This window comes from Rhizophagus irregularis, chromosome 8 (assembly GCF_026210795.1).
Source record: "Rhizophagus irregularis chromosome 8, complete sequence".
NCBI classification, from domain to species: Eukaryota; Fungi; Glomeromycota; class Glomeromycetes; order Glomerales; family Glomeraceae; genus Rhizophagus; species Rhizophagus irregularis.
The window spans coordinates 1,930,877-1,953,412 of record NC_089436.1 but is presented as its reverse complement, the minus strand read 5'-3'; the positions used below and the strand labels follow the sequence as shown (position 1 = coordinate 1,953,412).

General features: G+C 28.2%; 7 protein-coding genes across 7 annotated transcripts; 4 read left to right on the top strand and 3 right to left on the bottom strand.

The window, feature by feature from the left end:
- Positions 1 to 980: 980 nt before the first annotated feature.
- On the top strand, positions 981 to 1,855 carry OCT59_028335 (uncharacterized protein; the record flags this gene model as incomplete). Its single annotated transcript, XM_025311496.2, has 3 exons — positions 981 to 1,108; positions 1,184 to 1,471; positions 1,717 to 1,855. The coding sequence occupies 3 exons, from the start codon at positions 981 to 983 to the stop codon at positions 1,853 to 1,855; spliced, it is 555 nt and encodes a 184-aa protein (XP_025171140.2).
- Positions 1,856 to 2,035: 180 nt separating this feature from the next.
- OCT59_028334 (uncharacterized protein) lies at positions 2,036 to 2,341 on the top strand (the record flags this gene model as incomplete). Its single annotated transcript, XM_066147213.1, has 1 exon — positions 2,036 to 2,341. The coding sequence occupies one exon, from the start codon at positions 2,036 to 2,038 to the stop codon at positions 2,339 to 2,341; it is 306 nt and encodes a 101-aa protein (XP_065993944.1).
- Positions 2,342 to 2,992: 651 nt separating this feature from the next.
- On the top strand, positions 2,993 to 3,319 carry OCT59_028333 (uncharacterized protein; the record flags this gene model as incomplete). Its single annotated transcript, XM_066147212.1, has 1 exon — positions 2,993 to 3,319. The coding sequence occupies one exon, from the start codon at positions 2,993 to 2,995 to the stop codon at positions 3,317 to 3,319; it is 327 nt and encodes a 108-aa protein (XP_065993943.1).
- A 5,649-nt stretch (positions 3,320 to 8,968) lies between these two features.
- OCT59_028332 (uncharacterized protein) lies at positions 8,969 to 9,427 on the bottom strand (the record flags this gene model as incomplete). The annotated part of the gene is made up of 2 exons (XM_025330668.2): positions 8,969 to 9,276; positions 9,355 to 9,427. 2 exons carry the CDS (start codon positions 9,425 to 9,427, stop codon positions 8,969 to 8,971), a joined length of 381 nt encoding a protein of 126 aa, XP_025171138.1.
- Positions 9,428 to 10,368: 941 nt separating this feature from the next.
- Positions 10,369 to 11,366, top strand: OCT59_028331 (uncharacterized protein; the record flags this gene model as incomplete). The annotated part of the gene is made up of 4 exons (XM_066147211.1): positions 10,369 to 10,467; positions 11,091 to 11,110; positions 11,205 to 11,261; positions 11,336 to 11,366. 4 exons carry the CDS (start codon positions 10,369 to 10,371, stop codon positions 11,364 to 11,366), a joined length of 207 nt encoding a protein of 68 aa, XP_065993942.1.
- A 1,990-nt stretch (positions 11,367 to 13,356) lies between these two features.
- On the bottom strand, positions 13,357 to 15,012 carry OCT59_028330 (uncharacterized protein; the record flags this gene model as incomplete). Its single annotated transcript, XM_025320536.2, has 4 exons — positions 13,357 to 13,728; positions 13,806 to 14,065; positions 14,139 to 14,692; positions 14,756 to 15,012. 4 exons carry the CDS (start codon positions 15,010 to 15,012, stop codon positions 13,357 to 13,359), a joined length of 1,443 nt encoding a protein of 480 aa, XP_025171137.1.
- An 818-nt stretch (positions 15,013 to 15,830) lies between these two features.
- Positions 15,831 to 17,524, bottom strand: OCT59_028329 (uncharacterized protein; the record flags this gene model as incomplete). The annotated part of the gene is made up of 4 exons (XM_025327478.2): positions 15,831 to 16,215; positions 16,284 to 16,543; positions 16,635 to 17,188; positions 17,256 to 17,524. The coding sequence occupies 4 exons, from the start codon at positions 17,522 to 17,524 to the stop codon at positions 15,853 to 15,855; spliced, it is 1,446 nt and encodes a 481-aa protein (XP_025171136.1). The 3' UTR covers positions 15,831 to 15,852.
- Between the last annotated feature and the right edge of the window lie 5,012 nt (positions 17,525 to 22,536).

Sequence of the window (22,536 nt, the reverse complement as noted above, 5' to 3'; positions counted from 1 at the left end):
AAGCGATGAATGTCTAAAAATGATAGAAAAAAAAGTGGACAAAATTGTCCAGAAGCAATGAATGTCCAAAAATGATAGAAAAAAAAGTGGACAAAATTGTCCAGAAATATTACGAGTAAAAAGTGGATAAAATTGAATCAAAGAAGTCTTGGTATAACATGATATCATCATCAGACGATGTTGATTGTGATGAATAAATAGTATGTTTAATTCAGTATAATAACTTTGACAAAAAAAAAATTATAAAGATAACAGTTCTAATTTCAACAATTTTTAATATGTCGGGATGATGAATTCTTTATTTTGACTTGATGGTTTTTTACTTGATATTATTTTAAACATTGCGGATTTGTGATACAGTGCTTGGTTACGGATTTATTGCGGACTTGCGGATTCATTGCGGATTTGTGATACAGTATTGATTTGCGGATTCATTACAGATTTGTGATACAGTATTCATTTGCGGATTCGTTGCGGATTTGCAGATTTATTGTGGACTTGCGGATTCATTGCGGATTTGCGATACAGTATTGATTTGTGGATTCGTTGCGGACTTGCGGATTCATTGTGGACTTGCGGATTCATTGCGGATTTGTGGATTCGTTGCGGATTTGCGGACTCATATGCACAATTAAATTCTTAAATCCGCAATATTGCAGATTTGAAAAAGCAATTTCGGCGCCATCCTTATTGGTGCTATCCAGCAAGAATTACCAAACACCCATCATATACATTGTATATTTCATATTCATCAAAATTTACCTCGTAAATTAAAAGATATATTGGGAAAGGATTATTTAAAGTTTGTTAGTGAATTTTATAAAATACGAAATTCTTTATCTGAAGAAATATTTGAAGTTAATTGGAATAATTTAAAGAATACTTACTGTCAAGCTGAAAACTATCTTCAAAATACTCTTTATAAATGTAAAGAATCTTGGACATCTTGTTACACTCTTAGTAAATTTTTTACAGCAGGTATGCAATCCACCCAGCGTATAGAAGGTCTTAATGGAATATTACACAGAGAAATAGAAGTTAGCATGTCTCTTACAAATACATTTCATAAAATAATTGAAAGGCTTGAGACCAAAAATATGAATAAAAGGTAGTTAAAAGTGTATAGTTAGTTTGGTATATATTGTTTAATTTTAGTATAATAATTCTAATATTGCTTATTTAGATTTTTGATGTTTAAGCATTCAAAAACACATTATTTTCAACCTCTAATGGTTACAAGTGTATTTTGGAAAGTTAATATACTATTAAACGAATGGTTATTCTCTTCCTTATGTGCAGAACATCAAAAACAAATTTGTGAAGCTTCAACTTATCATGCAAAACTAATTGGAGACAATGATATTTTTGAATTATTACATTATCAAGAAGAATTAGATTTAGAGAATCAAATTAATCCAGAATTAATTAACAATAAAGATGAATCAACAATTGCCATATTTATTGAAGATAAGTATGAAGATAAAAAAAACTTCTTTTACAAGAATTTAATATTGATGATATACGTGAAATTTTGAAAGTTGAATCATTATTGGCTCGTTTACCAACTTCTTGTCAATATGTAGTAATCTTAAAAAATGGCTGGCATGCATGTACCTGTTTATTATTAGCTAATAGTGGAGTAATTTGCCGCCATTATTTTAAAGTAATGATGGAATCTAATTTTGCGAAATTTCATATTAATATGATTCCAAAAAGATGGTATAAGGAATATTTACAATCAAATTTGATGAAAATTAATAATTTACCAGTTGTTACACTTGGTAATGAATGTAATAATGTGCATAATATTAATAAATCAGATAGAGATCAGCTAATTGATATTGACTTTACATAAACAAATATTTTTAATCAATGCTATCAATCACCTACTATTCAAAAACAAGCTTTTAAAAAAATGAGTATGCTATTTTAACAGGACTTTCAAGAAAGGCTTCTCAATTAGCAATAGAAGATGTGAATGATGAATTAAAAGATTTTTTAAATAAATTTATTGGAAAAAAAAAAACTTCGTGAGATGCAAGAATCAAATAGGAGATTGAGAACAATTGATAATGTAGTAAATAAAAATGTAAGAAGTGCAGAAATTAATAGTAAAATTGTTTTTAAAGCTAATGGAAGAGTATATGCAACGGATGAGATTAATGAACCATTAAAACTTATTGCAAAAGGTCGTCCTGCTAACAAAAGATTAAAATCTAGTATAGAAATTTCTGGGAAAAGCAGTGGTAATATTTTAGGTAAAGAAAATGCCAATAAAAAGGAATATATATATAGTAAATGTAAAGAAATAGGACATAATGCAAGAACATGTAAAAAGTAAATAGAAGATTTATATATTCTTACATGCTAAAATTTAAAGTTACTTAATAGTTGTGTTAAATAATAATTGCGTTGAATGCAAGACTTAGGGTTAGTTTAGGGTTAGGTGGTTAAGATCTATAGTAATTTAATATATAATTTGCGTTAAGTATGAGACTTAAGGTTAGTTTAAAGTTAGGAGGTTAGGATTTATGTAGTAATTTAATATATATTTGCAATAAAAAAACAATAAAGCAATAAAAAACCTATTAAAATTTTAAAGTTGTTTGATAATTGACATTTAGTACAAGACTTAGGGTTAGTTTAGGGTTAGACGGTTATGATTTTATATACATTACAGACATAAAATTAAAATATATTTTATCACATAATTATCATGTAATATAAACGAGGGCTGTAAAATAACGGGAGGGGTAATTAGAGCTTCACAACCTGACCTGACAGATTGGGTGACCCAACGGGTTGACCTGAAATATTCAGGTCAGGTCATCAAATTTATGACCTGATACGAGTTGGGTTAGTGCTGATCGGTACCTGATCTGACCGGCTGACCCGTTGATCTGACATATATTTTGGTCAAATAAATTAAATAACACTGAAACTTATAATGATTCTAGCGTTTTTGGTACAGTAACAAATCTAGCGAAAAATGATGAAAGAACAAGAGAAGTATAAAAAGAGATTTACGAATAGCCTCAAAAATCATAAGAATAAATGGAATTACACTAATAATAGATTTGAGTCAAAGCCAGTAGTTTCCAAACATCAATTGAAACGAAGATGTGATATTCTTAAGAAACATTATATATCAAACAAGGAATTGGAGTTTCTGTTAGACCAAGTTACAAGTAGATTAGAATACAACATGTTGAAAGAAGATATTTTTATTAACCATTCCTTCAACAGTGAATATTTTCTTGAATTAAGAAAGAAAAAAGAAGCTGCTTTTGAACGTGAAGATATTAAGGTAGCAGAATAGTCGTCTAGTGCTGGTAAGAATACTATGGTCGACAATATTACTACAAATTTTCAAGAGCTAGAAATTAGAGAACAAGATAATGTATGTGCTTCCCTGGTAAGAAATACTACTTTACTAAAAATGGCCAATTTTTTGAAATATTTTTATAGACCTAGATACAATGGCTTTCAAAACAATTGTGCAATTATTTTGTAAAATTTTTAAAATATATCAAAATATATTTAAGGTATTTTTGAGATTAAAATATTAAAATAATATCAAAGTTAATTATATTATAATAATAAAATAATAACAAAAACATTAAAAAATTATTGTGATATTATTTTGAGTTATTTTTATAGACCTAAATACAATACAATTACAAAATAATAGCAAAAATATAATAAAAACATTTTGATGTATTAAATGTATTTTTGTAGTATTTTAAAATTATTACAAAATCATTTCAAAAAATTGGTCATTTTTAGTAAAGTACGTAGAGAAATACCGATTACAAGGCCTGAATTTCATAGGAAGTTGAATAGTGTCAGAGATCTTAAAACTCTGACGACATATTGTAATGGAGTTAGAAACAAAAGACTTGCTTATAAATTGTCTTATAATTATGTTATTGGTTAATGTGAAATAAGGGCTCGTAAGATAAAGAACATTTCGTGGTGTTAAGTAGGTATAAATAAGTAATTAGTTATTCTTGTTTTGTTTTTCTATTTTCTTTTGTGGGATGGCTAATTATTAAGAAACAAATTATCAAAAGGGAAAAAATGAATAATTATTTTAGGATTTTAAATCATTCCTTATCTGATAATATTTACATAAGGCTATTTGGTTAGAAAGAAAAATATATAGACAGATTGTCTATTGAATTTATTTTTTAGTTTCACATCATTTCATATTTGATTATATTTACATATGGCAAATTTTATTTGAAAGAAAAATATATAGACTTCTTTTAGTAGTTTTAAAGAATTAATTATAAATCGTTTCATCATTCTATATTCGATAGTATGTACATACAGCTTTTTTAATAAAGAAAGAATCATACATGCACGTTATTTATGATGTGTAGCGATTAAAAATTTTTTTAGCTAAAATTATACAGGAGTATTCAAGAGATGATATAGATACACAAGAATTAAAAGGTAAAATTAATGAGCTTGGTATGTGGGATATTGGATGTTTATATGATTTTACATTTTTAATGAAGAATCAAGTTAGTTGTCAGTTAATAGAATTATTAAGGTGCTATAAAATAACTGAAGAAAAATTGTTGTATAAGGTACTGAAACAAATAACTGGGAGAGTTTTATTAGAATTCAAAGTGCTTATTTGGGAACTAAGGAACAAGTTACAAATAAAGGAAGAAAAGCGGTGCGGTATTAGCGGTAAAAATAAAAAAGCTAAGTCACATAGTAAACGCACTGAAGTGGGTGTTAAAGATGTTGGCTGTAAGATATTAGAAAGTAATTGAATAAATGGAATGATTTGGCATTCCATCGAGACGGTCATTGAGCAAATTTTTAGGTAGATCATGACAGTCACCTTTGAATTTGAGGTCGCATCATGGTTTTTAACAATGATGTGATCGTTTAGGTGACAGGTCGACTTGTTCTTTATGAAAAGTAGTCTTGTTTTATAATGCTTAATTCTTATATGTATTTATTTATCTTATATTTTGTAAGTTTATATATGTAAGTAAGCGTGATTATAATAGGACATGATCGCATCTATAATAAAGTATTAAAAAAAAAAAAATGATTCTGGCGTTTTTTCATGTACAATCAAAAAAAAATTGCTGAAACTGATAGTTTGGCGTTTTTTCATGTAAAATCAAAAAAAAATGGCAGAACTAATTATTTCAGCATTTTTATATATAAAATCAAAAGAAAAATGCTGGAACTATTTATTCCAGCGTTTTTACATGTAAAATCAAAAAAAATGCCAAAACTATCTGTTTCAGTATTTTTAAATACCAGAACTAATGATTCTGGCATTTTTACATGTAAAATCAAAAAAAAAATGTTGAAACTATCAGTTTCAGCGTTTTTACATGTAAAATCAAAAGGAAAAACGCTGAAACAAATAGTTTCAGCGTTTTATATATAAAAACAAAAAGTAAAAAATGTTGCAAAACGTTTTTTTACAATATTTAATAATAAAACTTTAGGTAACCCGAGTTACCTGAAGTAACCCAAATACTTTTAGGTCAAATGGGTCAGGTCAGGTCAGAATGGTTTATCTGACCTGACTTAATTTGAAAAAAATTTTGGTTCAGGTTAACCAGGTAATCTGAACTGACCTGACCCATGCGGAGCTTTAGGGGTGATAAATAAATTTTTCCTTAATTAAAAAAATATTATAAACATTTTTCAAAGTAATTTTAATTAAAAATGTTTTTGCAATGTTATTTAAATTAACTTAATAAAAAAATATTGCAAACCATTTTTTCTAATTAAAAAATATTTTTGCAATATTTTTTATTATAGAATTGGGCCACACAAGTCAAAAAGTAAAAAATTAGGCATCAATCAGTCACCAATCGGTTATTAATCAGATAGCTAATTGGTGACCGATTGGTGACTAATTGGCATTTTCGTTAAATATCGTCACCAATTAGGCAGTTTGCTAACTTTTGATTTAATAATCAGAAAAGGATAAAATATAGCTCATTGGAATCGTCTCAATAAGACAAATCTAATGGTAGTAAAATCATATTTCTAGGATTAATAGTTAATAAGAAATTAAATAAAATATAAATGATATATTTTTATTTTTATATTTTACTTAATTTCTCATCAAGTATTAATCGTAGAAATGCAATTTTACTACCATTAGATTCATCTTGTTAAGACGATTCCAATAAACTATATTTCATCCTTTTCTGATCACTGGATCAAAAGTTAGTAAACTGCCTGATTGGTGATAATATTTAATGAAAATGCAAATCAGTCACCAATCAGTCACCAATCATTTACCAATCAGTTACCTAATTGGTGACTGATTAATGCTTGATTTTTCACTTTTCAACCTATGTCAAACTAGACCAAAATTACTGGTCTAGTCTGGTCTAGTTCTGGATTATCTTTTTAATATAAATTGGACTGAACTGAAATGAACTAATTTTTCAGTTTAGTTTTAGGTTACTCCACAACCTGAACCAATCTGGACCATTTAAAATTTTAATTATTATTTAAGAAAAAATGGTTAAAAATTACTACATTTGAAAAAAAAATCTATATAAAATTAATGACAAATTGTTTTTTATGATAAAATTTTATTTTACAAAATTCTTTATTATATAATAAAAAAAATTCACTGTAAAAAACTTTATTATAAAAAGATTCATTTTATATACATATTATTTTATTAAATAATATACAATATTTAATTAGTAAAATTCAGTATAAGGCAATTTTTTAATATATTAAAATTGGGGTAATAGTGAAGATTTATTATATTAAAAAATTTGTTAAATCAAACTTCATTATAAAGTGAATAAATTGTAATTAAATTATTTGTTGCTTTATAGGAAAAATTATAAAAGTATAGTATAATGAATTCCAGAATTACCTTATATAGTAAAAAATAGAGCTATTTAGCTAAAATAGCTCATTTTATATATGATTTATTTATTAAGCAAAAATAATTCTTTAATAGTATACATGTAAAATATTTTTATAATAGTTTATAAATTAATACTATTAAAGTTTTTTAAAATAATTTATATTTGTATAATTATTTATAATAAATTTATAAATATGTTGCAATTAAAAAAAAAATTGTTTATAATCTATATCTATATCTATATCTATATCTATATCTACAGTATATCTATATCTATATCTATATCTATATCTATATCTATATCTATATCTATATCTATATCTATACTATATAATAATTGTTTTTGTGTGTAACTATAACGTTTAGACTACCCTGTATAAATAAATTTGAATTGCGTAACATCGCTCCTATTGGGCACTTTATCACGTGACGTTACACCAACTTCCAAAAAAGGAAATTTTGCTTTCCACAAAAATAGGGAATTTTGGTTTCACAAATACTCCATAAAAGGATATTTCTGCGCTGATCACATAATTCCGGCCAGAATTAATTGTTACATGCAAGTCACGCTTTTTTTATATGTATGTATACCGTTGCAAAGCAACGGGTTAACGGCTAGTAGTTATTTAAGTTATTTTAATATTATTTAAAATTTTTATATAAAAATAAATTATTTATCGCTTATGTAATATATCATCACTTTCCTTTTTTATAAATTATTTATGTTTATTTAATAACTTGCTTATATATTACTATTATTTAAAAATAGCAATAATAAATATAAAAATTTGCATTATTAATATGATAAATAAATTATTTTTTTATATAATATTTAAAGTTTTATAAATTAGTAAGTCTTATAATTTATTAGATGTAGATAGTAAAGTAATTTTTCTAAAATTGCTTATTATAAATGTAACATACTTATTAAAAAGATCCATCTAAAATCCTAAAACTTAAAATCCTGAAGGTACATAATCCTGACATTCTAAATCCCAAAATGTCAAAATTCTGAATTGTCTAAATTTCAAATTGTCAAAATCCCAAATTGTCATAATTTCAAATTTTATAATTTTAACACTTTTATAAAATTGATTTCTTTTTTTTATTAATAAATTTCAAGATTTTTCTTTTTAGTATTTTTCTTTTTAGGATATTAGATAATTCAGATTATAGAAATAAATAAAAATAAAAATGCTTATTTATGTTTTATTATTATTTAATAATTTTTAATAAAATTGTTATTTTTTTTCAAATATATAGATTTTAATAAATATTTTTTTTAAAAAAAAAAACTAATTAATTGTAGTTTTTAAAAATGCAATTAAAAATGTTCTTTATTTGAAATTTTAAAAGTTATTTACATGCAAGTAAATATATAAAATAATTCTAAAAAGTTTAATTTACAATCAAATAAATTTTTTTTTATACTTTAAAGATATTTAAAATTTAAAAATAAAAAAAAATTGAATGATTTCATTAGACCAAGCAAATATCTTTAAAAAATCTGGCAATTTACTATATACAATAGTAAATTACAAATTTTGGGAGTACTTTTATAATCAAACAAAGCCATTTAAGATTTTTAAATGAAATGATTCTTAACTGAAATCAAGGATATTTTATTTTTTCAATTTAAGATATTAAGTTTAATATATAATCACCCAAAATGGGAAGCGATTTAAATTATTTAATAGCCTTAAATGATATAATTGCCTGGTTAAAGATAAATAGTGCTAAATAATATGAAATGTTTTTAAAGCAAATTAGCATTCTGAAAAAAAAATGGATGTTCTTTATTACCATATAGAGAAGAATAAAGGTATGGTACAAAGATGTTATTTAAAACTCAGCTTAAGCAAAAATGCAAAACTTGATTATTATTAAATAAATGTTATGATATTATCTTGATACATAATGGTTGTATAATTTTAAAAATCATGTTAAAGACTAAAGAGAAACAAATAAATTAATTATACAAGAACTAAATACATTGATATCCAAAAATTTTTAGCAGAAATAGCAAAAGTTTGTAAGTTAGATAAAATGAGATCTAATGCTAACTATGACAAATTAGGAGAAATAAGTTTATTTACAAGGGCTAACTCCAGAAAATTTATTACAATCTACTTCATCAAGATACCAAGTAGCTTCAGAACCACTCATCTCATAACAGACATCTTTTTCACCGTACATTTCCTTAGAAATCTTATACTCATGTATTTGAACTTCAAACCCCCCATCTGGTGGTGGGCTGTTATAATCAATTAATTGACAAGTGCCGGTGCAATCTTTATGACCAGTGTCATAATACACTTTATGTGAATTGGGGTCAATTATAAACCCCCAACAGTCGATACTACTAATCAAGGTAGAAAATACCTGTATATGATATGCTATGTGTGACCAAATAGATGAAATTGATTAGAACAGGGAAAGATAAGTACTTTGCTATAAATATTCAAGAGCTCTACCTTCAGCTATGTGAGTTGCTAAGAAAAAGATGATGGAGATGGTAAGGTTGAAAAAAAATTTGGAATACTTCATGGTGAGCGTGGCAAAGTGATTTACGAGTTTAAATCAATGAATGTAGCTTTTTGTTCTTTATTTCAATCACATAGGGTATATATAAGTGTTTTTTACATAGTTATCTGAATCTTATGTGAAATATGTGAAACATGTTCGCCATTTAGTTCTTTTTAAAAAGACACTGCTGATCCAGTGACCCTGAGACAATAACCGAAATAAAAAATAAAGTGTAATTCATGACGTTTCAAAAGGGGAAAGCAATCATGTCATTCTAAAACGTAAATAGATTTAGAAATGATCTTAGTTGTAATACAAGTAAAATGGTCTCTATGATATTAATATAAGAATATAAATATCAAATAAAAAAAATCAATTATCAAGATTTGCATTTTTTTTCCTTAATAATAACTAAAAAAAGTATATTTTGTTAGTAATACGAACGATTTCATGTGGATTCTTGTATTCTAGGAGGAACATTGCACTTAATTCGAAACAAGGACACTTGCCTGTGTCAACTGATTTTTTTGACAAAAACTTGTGCAATTGTTGAGGAGGAAAGATTTGGAAATAATGGAGTAAAATAAAAAATTTTTTTACTCTCATATCAACAAATTTATGTATTAACGCACTTAGAACATCTTCTAAGAGACTAGAAGACACATATATCATCTTGCGCATCAGCTACTGCTTTTGCACCTGCTTGTGTTTTTGCTCTGTCATCAATGCCGAGTTTTTCCTGAATTGCTATTATATCCTCCTCCAGACTTAAAAACAACTCATATAATTGAGCAAGTGTCTATTTCATTATTATCAGAAGTAGCCATCATAATTGTTATAATAGAGCATTATATTTAATACAGAAAAAAATATCGACCGGAGCAGTGATCATCAGCTCGGACTATCAAAAGATGACTGAGTACGTGATCATCGATCGGTGTCTCTTTTTTTAATTAGCAAAAATGTCAGATAACGAGATAGATGAAGGCTATAATAAATGTATTAAAGAATATAAATCGAGATTTGAATGGGATAACGAAGAAAATCTTAAATTTACACCGGTTTGCCTAATGTAAAAAATTCATCACCATTGTTTCATGCATTCATAGAATCAGATGTTTTTTATCTGCCACAAATTTTGAGCCAGATTGAATGAATTCTGGGAGAACTTCGGTGGAAAATATGGCCGGATGGTATTGATACGGATGAGATTAAGATAGTTACCTATGGTAACAATGCAGATGTGATAGAAAAGTTTCGATGTTGAACATTGCTTCAAGGCGATGATTCAATAACGAAATATTATTCAAAGCTAGGCATCTCAAAAGAGTATTCATTAGAGGATTGACACCAGAGGGTATTTTGTTTTAAACTTACGATATACCCCTCTCAATGAATTGGTAGAAATATCTATTCAGGAGGACTATATCAGAAACTATATCAATCAGAGTATCAGACAACCTGGTAACGTTATTAATTCGTTTGGATTCTCTTCCGAATTTAGATAGTTCAGTCTAAGTGATCGTCAATCAGCAAATTTCTGCGCAATTTGATCATGCGTCAAGGTCTGTGTGACACATTAATTTTCCCTGTGAGAAAAATGTGAATGTCTACAAAGTAAATACGACGAGGACTTTGCAATTTCGAGATCTTCAGGTGGTGTTATTCAACTTTGTTTTGCAAGGAAGATCTCCATGTGAAAAGGTATGAAAGTTTCATTTGTGCTTTCAAGCCTTCTTGACATCATACGACAATGTTAATAACGCTCCATGTCCCTTTTCCTCCTTCTCTCAACAAGATATAAAGTATGTAGGGGTGCATGGAAGTTCGATCAACTTTCTCGCAAAATTTTAAGGTATATATGCCAGAAATTATGCTTATGCGATTGAAGCAATTTAGTTTACGCTCTCACTATGGCCCTGTATTTAGGAAAATGAAAAATGTCCAATACCAATCCTAACAGGATAAAAAAATTTTCGTGGTCGCACCTTGTAAAGAAGCTATCTACTGTACAAGTAAAACTGAGTATCGTATCTCACTTACTGGAGATGCACTCGATGATCCAACCAAGTTGCGCAAGAATGTAAAAAGATTTTAGAGGTGATAGTGAGTTTAACTGTTGGCGATGAACCATCTTCTAAGAGGCGTCGTGTGCAAGAAAAAATAAAGAATAAATAGGCGGTATAATTCCGCAGACATTAGCATAGAAACCTTAAAGACTTAGTCATGTATCACGGCCCCGCACTTCGCTGTATTAATAAAAAATTTTTCTTGACAAAAGTGATCTGGTTACTGATCAATCGAAGGCACACGTGATTTTATTATTTATTTCGAATATTTAGTGTATAAACAGTTGCCGAACTTAGGAAGAAGTTTGCTGAGATTGAGAGCGAGAATGCTGAGATGAGAATGCAAATTGAGACAAATTATTGAGGAGAATGCCAAATGTGACGCTAGAGTTGAGGAACTAGAGCAAAAAGTACAGAACTTGAAGCCAGACTCGCAACATTGGCTGTTAATGATCCGATTCCGTAGTAGACCATTTCAATAATGAAGTTCAACGGTCAACCGTACGACCAAATAATTGCGTAACAGAATTCATAATTACTCATGATATAATGATATAAATACTTTCATACAAACAATATTAATCATTTCTTCGCACAAATTTTTTACTTTATCCTTTATATTATAATATTGTGTAGTTAAATCGGGTGTCCTTGTTATTAATGGTTATATGATACAATTTTCAGCACCGATTGTGATGCGGTCATTTATCTATCAAAATTATGGGAATGAAACAATTGCTGAAAACAACCCTACTTCATTATATGAATTTATTGTTAAAGTTTTTACGGCGATGTGTTTAGAAAGTAAAGAATTATTGCAAAAATCACTTGGATTTGGGTTTGAAGAGTGAAAAGAAAACATCCTTCTGGAGCAAATGTGGCAAAAGAGTTTTACAGAATTGGAAAACGGCAGCTGAATGGATACTTTATGTCTTGTGATGTGGGTGCAACTTTTGCGTCTAATGGATATGTAAACTTTTACATGGATGAACCATTGAACTGGGCCATTGAAATTTAAGAGAAGGGAGGGATATGGCTAAGCACGCAAAAAGTCTGATTAATCCACAGGAATATATAAAGAAATTACTTTGAACGCTAAGAGTATAGTTTCATTGATATTCATAATGAATCACTTAAAGTTTGAAAATTAAAGGAGACATTTGTTCATGTTTCTTAAAATAGTGTTTGGGATGAACATTAATTTTCAAGATTAGTTTTTAATATAAACTTTTCAATCAGATCATTATTTTTATTTTAGTTAATGTAACCCTTTTTTTTTATTCCAATTTGACAAATAAAATTTTGAATTTATAAATAATAAGTATGATTAATCATAAAAAGGATTTTAAAAAAGAATAATACATTTTTCCAAATATATAAAGTCTGTCAATTTTCAACAAATTGTAATAAATTTTTTTTATTTAAAAGCTAATCAATTGTAGTTTTTAAAAATGCAATTAAGAATGTTCTATATTTGAAATACTAAAGTTATTTATATGCAAGTAGATATATAAAATAATCTCAAAAAAATTGTCATAATTTATGATCTGACAATTTTATTTTATACTCAAAAATATTTTCCGTTTGTTTTAAATTTAAATCTATAATGAATTAGCTTTTAAATAAAATAATATTTGGGTAATTTTGTTGGAAATTTATAAACTTTTGTATATTGTAAAAAATTACAAACATTTTAAGAAATTTATTGTAAGACAGTGTATCTTGCCATGACAAGTAACCATTGGAATAAGAAATTTGGTAGCCAAAAAAATGGACAATCTCCGCCAAATGACTAACTGCCTTATATTTTTACATTAATAGCTTGATTTTATTTAAATATTTAATATATATTACATATGGTTAAATAATATAATAATAACATTATTCTATATTAATATCTTCAACAATAACTTTTCCTTTTTCATTTTCTTGTTCAATCTGTTTCTCCGCTTCATCCTTTTCGTTATCAATTGCACTTTGTTTAGCTTGTTCAACAAAATCAATATCTTTATATTCTCTACTAAATAAGGTTAACACAACTAATAAAAATATAACAATAAGAGTTAATACAGCAATAACTAATCCATAATCAGGTTTTCCATTTTTCGTAAATCTTTCTCCTAATTTTGCTTCAATTTGTGCTGATGATGATGATATTAAATTACCCAATTGATAAGTTAATCCTGGAAATGTACCTCGAAATTCTGATGGTGAAAGTTCATTCAAATGTGCTGGAACTACTCCCCATGCTCCCTAAAAAATTAAAATGATCATTGAGATAATTGACAATTTATACAGTAAATATAAAAAAAAAATAGCAGTTTCATCACCTGAACACCAAAGTATAAAGCAAAAGCTCCAAGAATCAATAATCCAAAATTCCTTGGTAATAAATATAGTGGTACAAAACATGCTGCTAAAATGGCCGAAACAATAATGATAAGTTTACGGCCATATAATTGTGACAAATATCCACAAAGCGAGCCTCCGATTATAGCACCTATATTTGCTACTACCGTAAGAATTGTAACTTGGGCTGGTGTATATCCAAGTTGTGCTTTTAAGAAAGTTGGATATAAATCCTGTGTACCTAGTTTTTTTTAAATATATTATCATTATCTTTTTTTAAAAAAATTTTAAAAAGATTATTATTTATTACTCACCATGACTCAAAAAGTTAAAACAAGCCATTAAAAGAACGCAGTAGACAAATCTTCTCCAATGATGTTTTAATACTAATTTAGTATTAAGTAACCAAGTTTTGCCAGTGGATTCTGAAACATTTTTTTGAGCTTTCCACGCAGGTGATTCAGGTACAAAGAAACGAAGTAATATAACCAATAAAGCGGGAAATGAGCCTATCCAAAACATTGCCCTCCATCCAATATTCTCTATTACAACATAATGTAAGATCGCTGCTAACAGATATCCTACTGCATAACCTTGTTGCAAAATACCAGAAAATAATCCGCGACTTTCGGGGGGTAAAATTTCCATAGCTAATGCTGCGCCTAACCCCCATTCACCTCCCATAGCAATTCCAAAAATTGCTCTTAAAATAATGAAAACTGTGAAATTTGGAGCAAACCCTGAAGCCAATTCCATACTACTATAAAGTATAATATCTATCATTAAAGGATATCTTCTCCCATAACGATCTGCTAACAGACCAAATATTGCTGCGCCCAATGGACGGAAACATAACGTGACCGTAATACTACAATATATAGAAAAAATCAGATAAATGTAGAGATAAAAAACTTTTTTTGTTTATTTATACCTTCCAGTGATTACAGATGGTTCCATTTGAAAATCGTTTGCTATATAAGGTATGGCGAATACCACAATAAAATAATCAAAAGCATCCAATGTCCATCCTAAAAATGCCGCAACAAAAGTAATTCTTTGTTGTCCATTAAGCGATGTTAATAATTTCCATGGATTTTGGGCTTTATTTTTTTCATTATCATCATTTTTTGTGTTTGATTCAGGATCAGTTAAAATATTTTGTGGAGGAGGTTGATTTGTTTCTTCCATAATCGATAGAATTCAAGTTTTTTAGAGAAAGAAATAAATAAAAACTATATAAATATAATATTTAAAAAAAAAGAGAGAGGGGGAGAATTTTTTAAACTTTATATATAAAAAAAAAGTAATAATGCAGATTCATTATAGTCAATATGAACAATATGAAGATTCAATTGGTAAATGATCATCATTGAATGCATTGAATGACAAACGGAAATTTTACGCGTATCTAAATTACAATTGCCAATACAATAAATAAATATGTATATCCCAGAAAAAGATATTTAATATTTTTTTAGCCTTGGGCGTTAAATTTTATTTATTTACAAAAAGAAATTTCTTTTATTTTTAAAAATTCGTGAGAATTAATATTATGCAATAACTGAAACCTTTTTCAAACGGGGAAATTTTTTTACCATCGAAACCGCGTAATATGAATGGTTTAATGGTCCTTCATTTATCCCATTTGTCCTTGGAAATTTTCTTATCATGTGATGATGACCTAGATTTTACGCGATTTTTATCTATCTTGATTATAAGTATTATTAACCTTAAGTAGAATGAACAACCTTTATTTATTCTTGATTTTCAAGGGTTTAAAGTATGATTTTACTATAAATAGAGACTCGAAGTGAATCGAATTGGTAATCATACTTCTAATCTTTCTAATCTTTTAAATCTTTCCCCTTTGAAAAGAAAATACAAGTAAATTTCCGGGACGATCAGACGATCAGAATTACAAGAAATTCTTGTAATACCTTACATAAATAATTCGAATCTTACAAACAAGAATTTAAAAAGTTTTTTTAAAAAATAATATCTGATATTTTAACCAGTTTATAACATTTATTAAATATCTTTTATGGTAACCGCTACTTTTTCATCCTGTTCAGTTTCCTTTTCTTTGCTCTTATCATTAACCGTAATTTGTTCGACGATTTCAACTTGTTCGATGAAATTTGCATCTTTATTTTCTTTTCCCAGTATAGTTAACAGTGCTAACAACGTCATAACAATAAGAGATAACATAACAATAACAAATCCATAATTATATGTTCCATTTTTTTTAAATATTTCTCCTAATTTTGCTTCAACTTGTGCTGATGATGACGCTACTAAAGTACCCAATTGATAAGTTAATCCTGGGAACGTGCCACGAAATTCTGGTGGTGAAAGTTCGTTTAAGTGCGCTGGAACGATTCCCAATGCCCCCTAATATTATAAGGTGGATATTTTAACTACTAAAATATATTTATTGAAAAAAGAAATAGATTAAATACCTGAACACAAAAGTACTCAGCAAAAGCTCCAACAATCAATAATCCAAAATTCTTTGGTAATATATATAATGGCATAAAACATGCTGCTAAAACAACCGAAGTGAAAATAGTTTTCCTACGACCAAATAATTGTGACAAATATCCACAAATAGAGCCTCCAATTATAGCTCCTATATTTGCTACTACTGTAAGAATTGTAACTTGAGCTGTTGTAAATCCAAGTTGTGTTTTTAAGAAAGTTGGATATAAATCCTGTGTACCTAATGAAAAAAAAAATAAATAAAATAAAAAATAAAAATAAATAAATCCAAAATACGATACCTTAAATTGGTATGAAAATTTTTTATTTACCATGACTCATAAAACTAAAACAAGACATTAATAGAACACAATATATGAACTTTTTCCAATGATGTTTTAACGCTAATTTAGTGCTAGACAGAAAAGTTTTGCCACCTGATTTTCTAGCATTACGATGAGCTTTCCAAACGGGTGATTCGGGTACAAAGAAACGAATTAAAACAACCAAAAGAGCCGGAAATGAACCTATCCAAAACATTGCCCTCCATCCAATATTTTCTATCACAGCATAATATAAAATTGATGCTAAAAGAAATCCTACAGCATAACCTTGTTGTAAAATACCGGAAAATAATCCGCGAGTTTCTGGTGGTAAGACTTCCATCGCCAATGCCGTGCCTAATCCCCATTCACCTCCCATAGCGATTCCAAAAATTGCTCTTAAGATAAAGAAGACCAAAAAATTTGGAGCAAACCCTGAAGCTAATTCCATAACACTATAAAGAATAATATCTGCCATTAAAGGGTATCTTCTACCATAACGATCTGCTAACAGACCAAATATTGCTGCTCCCAATGGACGTAAACACAACGTAATCGTTATACTACAATATAGTAAAGAACCATCAGATAAATTTAGGCATCAAAAATGGTTAAAAAAAAAATCATTACCTTCCAGTAATTACAGATGGTTCCGTTCGAAATTCTTTTGCAATATAAGGTACAGATAATACCACAGTAAAAAAATCAAAAGCATCTAATGTCCATCCTAAAAATGCTGCAGCAAAAGTAAGTCCTTGTTGTTTATTAATCGAAGTTAATAATTTCCACGGATTTTGAGCATTAACTACATTGTTTTTATTTCTTGAATTTGATTCCAGGTCAGCTGTTGCGGTACTTTTTGAAGCATTTTGCGAGGGAGGTTGATTAAGCTCCTCCATAATAAATAATTTAAATTTTGAGAGTACCTTTAGAACTAGATAATTTATTTTTTTAATTCATTTTTTTAAAGAAAGAAAAGTCTAAATTTATATAAAAAAAATAAGAGAAATAATAATAATGAATAATAATGGGAATATTTCCATTAAAAGCGAATTAATCGACATATGATCTGTTAAAAATCGATAAAAAGAAATATGAAGTTTCGATCATAAAAATGATTTTCTTGGGAGACTTAAAAGTTTTACGCGTTGCATGATTATCGAACACAGTACCAGCGCACTATAATGTTAAAAGTTCATTCATTCGGTCTTATCCCTTAAAAAGGGTAAGCAAATTTTAATTTTTCTTGTTCATCTATTTTAAGTTATATTAAATCGGAAATCCCCGTCGATGACCTCATTGAGGTAATCTTTTTATTATTTTAGCTTTGAAGTTCAACTTCTATTCTTAATTTTTCTTGGGGACAGTCTTATTGCAGTCTAGTCTCCAGGACTTAGATCGATCTGAGAATGATAGGCATTGGGAATTGCAGATTAATTAATATGTTTAAAAGCAGTAAAAGGCCAGCTTGTAAATTTTTAATACATAATTTTATAAGTGGTCTTAATCCCGATATGATCATTTCCTGAAAAAATTTGGCCCGAATAAATTTCCGGTATTATCTTTGAATAATTATCAAAAACGAAAAACGATTTTAACATTTTGAGGTTATAAATTCCGTAAATATGTATAATTACGAAATTTAAAATGTGGATTAACTTTTTTTATATAATTAAATGCAAATTATAGATAAATAATTTTGGTCTATCTGGTTCTCGCCTTTTTTTAATAAAAAATGTGTCTAGCTTTGGGAATTTTTGTTCATGGTTAATTCACTAATAACTCCTTTTACCTTTAGGAGTAGTATTAGATGAATTTTGAGACGTAATCGATATATTTACCTTAAGTTGGCCGAAAGATTTAAAGACATTGGGCCAATAGAACCACAAATTCCATATTAAGTTAGTGGGATACCACATGCGATATAATTATATCGCATGTGGTATCCCACTTGGCCTAGATTATAGTATCACATATAATCTGAAATCACATATGATCTAAATATCACATATAATCTGAATATCACATATGATCTAAATATCGCATATAATTTGAATACTATGGTGGCCGTAACAGGGCGGACATACCCTATATCACATGTTGATCATTTGCCGATCATAATAAATGTGTTATTGTGATATCACATTAACTTTGAAGCTTTATCTTAAGCTATAAGCCTATAAATGTTCTAAAAATTATATTTAACTGTCTTGTTTAATAATTAGGTTATTAATAATTAAATATAACAGTATTGTGGCAAAATAAAATGTGGTTCCAAATTTAGCCTTAGGCTGAAATTTTCAATAATTCATATATATGCTAATTCATCTGCTAATTTGACTTTGAAGCTTTAGGCCAAGCCGCTAAGGTTGCTTGTCTAAACCTCTTCAAAATCCTACGATTAGTTTCGTCAAAATTTTACTATAGATTTATTATAGTTTTGGCAGAGTTTTGGCAGTTTTGGCATTTATAATAAGTTTCGGCAGTTTCGCCTTTCTCCAAAGTTTCGCCAGTTTTTTAATATAACTTTAATATAGTTTCAGCAGAATTTCGCTTTTCGGTGAAATGCCATCTTGCCTAAACCCTAGGTTTCGGCAAGCAACCTTACAAGCCGCAGAACTTCAGGCCAAACTTGAAACTTTCATAGTATGCTATTTAGGTATTCAAGAATTAGTGGCTAAAATAAACCTGAATAATTTTTGATAATCCGAAAGTTATCATTAAATAAATGTTTACAATTATTGTAAAATTAATATATGTCTGATATTTGACAAAATCTTTATAAATCATTTTAAGAACTAATTTATTAACAATAAATAAAATAAAGTAAATAAAATTAAAATTTTATACATTATTATGTAGAATTTGTGAAAAAATTAATTCAATGGTATTTTTTTATGTGATAATATTGGACAAGTGATCGGCAAAATGATCAGCAATATCGTGATAATATAGAGATGTCTGCCCTGTTGGTGGCCGTCACCTATAAACTACACTAATATCATGTGACTTCAAATTTTTATAAATTGTAAATTGAATAGTAAAAGAAAAAACTAAACCGACAAAATGATAGAATAACATATACTGAACATTTCTATCAGGTTATTTTATAGAATTTAATAAGAATTTTAATTAATATTATGGGTTAAAGTTAGATAATTTTAATAAGTAGCCATAATAAAAACATAAAATTTCGGACTAGTTTTTATGTAATTTTTATGGATTTTACAAAAATTCCATGGAAATCCACAAGAATTTCATGTAATATAGCAAAAAAAAATTTTGCCGCTCACACAGCAATTATTATATTTTAGCAAAGTACTTTAAAAATAAGTTACATAATATAAATAAATAAAATTTTAAAATTTGGATTATTATTAATATTGTTGTTTATAGGTGACGACCACCATATATATAATCTAAATGATGTGATCTAACTACCATATATAATCTAAATGATATGGTCTAAATACCTTATATACTAATCTAGCATTTTATTATTTCTTATATCACTTTTACATTCTAGTTATGATGTCTTTAAGTCTTTTTTGATATTCGTATTTTTTATGCTAATATACTTTTTATTACCACATTATAATCTAATTATCACACACATATAATCTAAATACCACGTTTTCTTCTTATTTTCAAGTCGTTTACATACTAAATTCTATAATGTGGTTGTTAACCTTCTGTAGTTGTTTAGATACCTGATTTTATGTTGAGGTGCTAACCTCTTACGCCTGATTGGATGCTGGATTATATATTAAAGTACTTACCTTTTGCGTCTATTTGATTGCCTTTTTAGATCCCAAAATGTGGTAAAAAAATATCATGTCAGGTGGTGCAGTAATTCAATATAAATCTGCATCTAAATTTGGTTGGCACTATAGCATAATTTCTGGCCGATCTTTAGGACATGACAACTTGATGGCACTATAATAGTGTCATAGAACTGTTATGGAACTAGAGTAATTCTTTCAGACCACCTATATGCCAGCAGTTTGAATGCTGAATTATTATGTTCAAGGATCTGACTGAATTTATGTGCTGGCCAAAATTGTGGAATAATACTGGCCAATTTTATACTGTGCCTTACTGCGCCAGTCACGTGATCCTGTTACAGTACTGAACACCCTTTCATAGTTACGGGATAGTGACAGGAATGTTCTGGGAATGTTTCTAGAATCCAATATATATGCATATTTTTTGTATCCATATATTTCCAAAATCTTCCTAGCACTCTCGAGTTCCACACATTATTAGCGATAATGAGGCTACCTGTTGTAAATATATTTCCCATATCATTTATGGTATAATATCAATATATAGAGGTGAAATAAAGGTTTATCCTCAATATGAAATCTCAGGAAGTCATAGCAAAGGTCTTATTGATTGGGCTATAAAGATAAGAAATATCATTATCACAATCACCAAGGCAAAAAAAGAGGACATCAATCAAGGAATTGCATAGAATGTGATTCAACTGCAGACATCTATCCAGCGTAACCTAAAAAACATAGCTATGAAACAGCAGATTTACAAGAAAATGTAATGTATGGGATTGTATCAACTGCTGTAGATTGGGTAATAATCAAACTAGTTTCGTCTAACTCTAAGAATAATAGCGAAGGGAAGATAGAAGTAGGGATTGGAATCGATTAATCGAAAATTGACAAAACATAGTAAAATTGATTCTCGAGAATCGATTCTCAGCAATTTTTTACATGTAAGTTAACCTGACTTCAAAGTAATTTTTCATGCCGGCCAAGTGCTGATTATTTTTGCTGAAATTAGAAATTGATTCAAAGTCAGGTTGGTCGTCTATAAGAAAAATCTTGAAAAGATTTGATTTTTGATTCCAATTCCTAGGTGGAAATGTTATTAAGTTTATTGTCACCCTTCTCATTACCAATCAACAAGGCTGTATTGACCTATAATGACTTGGTGGAGCTTATTAAAGACTTGTTTGAGCAAATCAAGTGGGTATTTGATAGTCAGATAGAATCGCAAAAATCATTGAAGCAAGTAAAAACAGAAAATAAATAGTCATATGTATAGACATTAGCATAGAAAAAAAATTGGCATGTATTACGGGTAAAGTCCTGAACATTTGTATTTATTTTCACATGTATTGATAAAAAATTTTCTTGGTAAATTTCTATAATAGGAAGTGAGTTTCTCATCACGCAAATTAAAAAATAGCATATATATATACTAACGGACTTTTGAATATTTTATATCTTTTATAAGAATATTATTGATCATGTCATCTGAACTTGAATTATTGAGACAGCGTATCACTGAAATTAAGACCAAAAATACGAAGTTGAGACAGATTATTGAATAGAATTGCAAACGTGAAGCTGAAAGTGCTAAACACAAGGTTAGAATTGAGAAATTGGAGAAAAATAGTGCAGATATTTCAGCTGAAAATGCTGAGCTTAAAGCTGAATTAGCCAAATTGAGACATAATTTCGATTTCTCTAACCTCACTAGACCTCAACAGTCCCAACATGTTATTAATATGCAGAACTCATGCTCTGTTAGAGAAGAAGATATATCTTTGGTAACAGCTGTATCACAGCCAGATGCTAAGCCTGAGAATCACTTAGCTTCGAATGATATATCTGATCCTGTAATAGACCAGTGTGTTAGTATAATTAAACAGCACATAACTGATAACTCAGACATCAAGTCAATGAACTGAAGAAAAGGAAGACAGATGCTTTCTTAGGTGAAGTGTATAAGAAAAGTGTTAGCAATGATATTAGGCAGAGGAATAGGAAAAAGAAATTATTGCATAAATGAGCTATTTAGGACTCATCTTTTGTAACGAAAGACAAAAAATCTTAATCACATAAGAAGAGAAAAGCGAAGAATATTGTACAAGATGCATTTGATTTTGGTA